General features: G+C 38.9%; 1 protein-coding gene across 1 annotated transcript; it reads left to right on the plus strand.

The window, feature by feature from the left end:
• Positions 1–1,909: 1,909 nt before the first annotated feature.
• LOC109319098 (taste receptor type 2 member 7-like) lies at positions 1,910–2,845 on the plus strand. The gene has a single exon (XM_019548611.1). It carries the CDS (start codon positions 1,910–1,912, stop codon positions 2,843–2,845), a length of 936 nt encoding a protein of 311 aa, XP_019404156.1.
• Positions 2,846–3,333: the final 488 nt, after the last annotated feature.

A 3,333-nucleotide genomic window follows, 5' to 3' on the forward strand; every position in this document is an offset into this window, starting at 1 on the left:
GAGATATAGCATTAGGTGTGAAATGCAAATATTTATTAAAATAATCCTCCAGCTCTGAACTCATTCATCACCCAATGAAGAATCATTCTTTGATTTTTCTTAGCAGGTACATGCTGTATGTCCAAGGTGGGTACACACTAACCCTGTACCCAGACTTTACTAGGGAATGTCAAAGCGAAGCACAGTATACCACCAGGCACATCACAGACAGTAAATGTCATGGCACATGCCTAGCACAAGTCTACGGTAAGGGCTATTAGATTTATTTTAGGGTGGCATGCAGAGTGGTATGCCATGTTTCACAGCAAAGCTCCTTAGCATGAGATGGAGGTAATGTAGAACATATCATGGGTGAATAGCAACCAAAATAAATGTGTCTTCTCTAGCCAGACAAATTCTTCAAAGCTAGATCTCATCAGGTGAGGACAATAGAAGGAAGTGTCATTCTTTCTTAAAATGTGCAGATAGGAAGGAAGCTGATCAAGATTAGAAAGGGCTCAGATCCAACATGTTGGAGACCTCTACACCTCTTCCTCAGTTAGGCATTTCTTAGTTGAGCCCCAAAATGTACTTGGACAACAGGCAGAACAGAAAATGGAGTCCCATAGTGGTAGCTTCACTGTAATCATGAGACACCAAAGTGCTTGTGTTTCATATCTCAAAAACATACGAGAGAAAAACAAAACATTGAGCATCAGTGTTAGAGCTTTTTCTTCTTGTAACCTGGTACTGCTTGTTCCAACGAGGCAGTTTATCCTCTCTTGCAGATAAAAGAATAATAGCTATTTCCCATCTCCTGTGAAGTCTTATCTTGGCTTATCTTTCTGACATCTCTAAGGGGATATTCAGCTGTCAAATAATATTTAACCAAGCCAAAATTATGTTCTTGCTATTTCCTATTCTCGCTATTTTCTATATAAATCTTGCCAACATGTCCAAGACCAAAATTTTTCTCTGCCAGCTGCCAGAATTATCCAAGTCCTACAGAACTTGTACCTCAAGTACAGCTGTCTCCTCCTTCCCTGCCATGATAGTGGCATTTGACTTCCTCCGTGAAATGGTTGAAAGGTGTTTATTACATTGGCAAAACTATCTGTTTTTCACTAGCTTCCCTCAGAAATGGCTGAACCATTCTTATCAAAACTTTATTTTAACCATGAGGAAAACAACAGACATGGAATTTTTGGTCCAAGTTTTCCAAAGCTCTAGGCAAAGAGAAACAGCAGCTTATAGTGAACAACAACCAGTAGCTATTATTCTTAAGCAACGTTTACTACAGTTATCACTGTTATCTCTGCCTACACTAATAAAGTAAATTTTCTCTATGATGTAAATCTGTAAATGTTATACTTAAGGTCTTGTTAGGAAGCCTGAAACAAAAAGCATACTAATACAAATGTCAGAGGGGGAAAAAAACTTATTTTCCTGGCCAAAGGCCTCAACAATCTTGCTGTTATACTGTACAAGAGCTACAGCCTATAAATGATATGCAGGGCTCCCTTGGTGCAATAAGCAGTAGTCATGCAGTGTGGAAATGAAGAAAACAATTATTAAAATACATTTAAAAAATAAGGAAATACAGTATCCAATGGAAGATCTCTGTAATACTCTTAACTACACAGCAGCATGGAAAAAATATGGAAATAAAATGTATGGAAATAAACAAGATTGTCATAACTGTAATAGAATCTTTCTGAGATTTGCAATCCTGCAAATGCGCTTGGGTTTTCAGATTCAACAGCTGAAAATATCACCACACTCACTGTCAGCTACAACACAAAGGCAGAAGAACACAGGATAAGCCAAGCAGATCCCAGAAGCCTGGCAGTTCAGAGAGACATCTTCTGCTTGGGCAATTTCTCTTGGATCTTCACAGGCTGGGTAGGAATCTGAGACCACAGGCATAAACATGACTCCTCTTAGTGTTGTAACTTTGTTAGGCTTAGTAATTGAGTTTGTTGTGGGTATTGTAGCAAATGGATTGATAGTAGGTTTGAATTGCATTGCATGGATTAAAAGTAAAAAACTAGATTCGTGTGCCTTAGTCCTGATTAGCCTGGGGACCTCCAGATTTTTCCTACTGTTTACACTATTGATTAATAATATTTTCTTTGTAATTCCTAAGAAGAGTAATGAACAGTGCAATACATGGAGAGCTTTCTTTTTTATCTGGATGTATCTGAGCACTCTCAGTCTCTGGTTTGCCACTTGGCTCGCTGTCTTCTACTGTGTGAAGATCACCAGCTTCAACCAACACCTTTTCCTTTGGCTGAAGTCAAGATTGTCAGGGCTACTTCCATGGCTTATTCTGGGCTCCTTGCTGGTCTCCTTGGCCACCTCTCTCCCTGCAGTCAATGCTATACATATAGATTACTTAAACAATTCAATTAATAATTTGTCCAGAAACATCACAGTGGCATGTATATATGAGACTAACACATCTCTTAGTTTCTTAATTTTGACCATGTTTGGACATTACTCTCCTTTTGTTTTATTTTTTGTTCCATCTCTGTTGCTAGTCACTTCTCTGTTGAGACATACAAAAAGAATGGGAGAAAACATGAGCACTTCCAGGGACATCAGTGCAGAAGCACATATCAGAGCAATTAAAGCTCTCCTCTCTTTCATTGTCCTGTACATTTTCTATATGGTGGCACAGCTAATTACATTGACAATGAAGTTTGCTGCCAGCAGCTCCTACCTTTTATGGTTCTGTATTATGATACTAGCTGGATATCCCTCGGTGCATTCTGTTATCCTGATTCTCAGCAATCCTAAACTGAAAGAGGCAGCACTAAAGGGCTTGCACAATGCCAGGCGTCTCCAGGAAGATGAGAGTCAGTGATGCAACTCTACAAAGAGAACCCCTCTCCCCCTCCTACTTATTTATGAAATGATTTCTTCTGATTTAACATGCACTAAAATTAGAATATCACCCCCTTGAACTTCATGATACCAGCAGGAAAGGAATGACGATAGATTAGAATAGTCAAATTCTTTTTTCCCTCCTAAAAGTCTGTGAGTTTATAACTTATGAATGTCAAGAACAAATTCTCATCTTTTATGCATTAGCTCTCATCATGAGACTGAGTGGACTTCAACTAGTATCAATATACAGTGAGAATCCCCTTGCAGGAGAAGGCATGCACAGAACATTTCATGACCAAATTACAAGATCTCCAGTATCCCAGGTGTCTGCAGAAAGGCTCCAACCATATGCAAAGAGAAGAACATCACATTAACAACTGAAAACAGATGACTTAAAAGCTCCTATCCTTTTGTTATGCTGAAAGGTGCTGCCAGCTGCTATAAGGTGAATCTTTGATTCAGAGA

The sequence above is a fragment of the Crocodylus porosus genome, unplaced genomic scaffold (genome assembly GCF_001723895.1).
Source record: "Crocodylus porosus isolate Cpor-Errol unplaced genomic scaffold, CroPor_comp1, whole genome shotgun sequence".
NCBI lineage: Eukaryota > Metazoa > Chordata > Crocodylia > Crocodylidae > Crocodylus > Crocodylus porosus.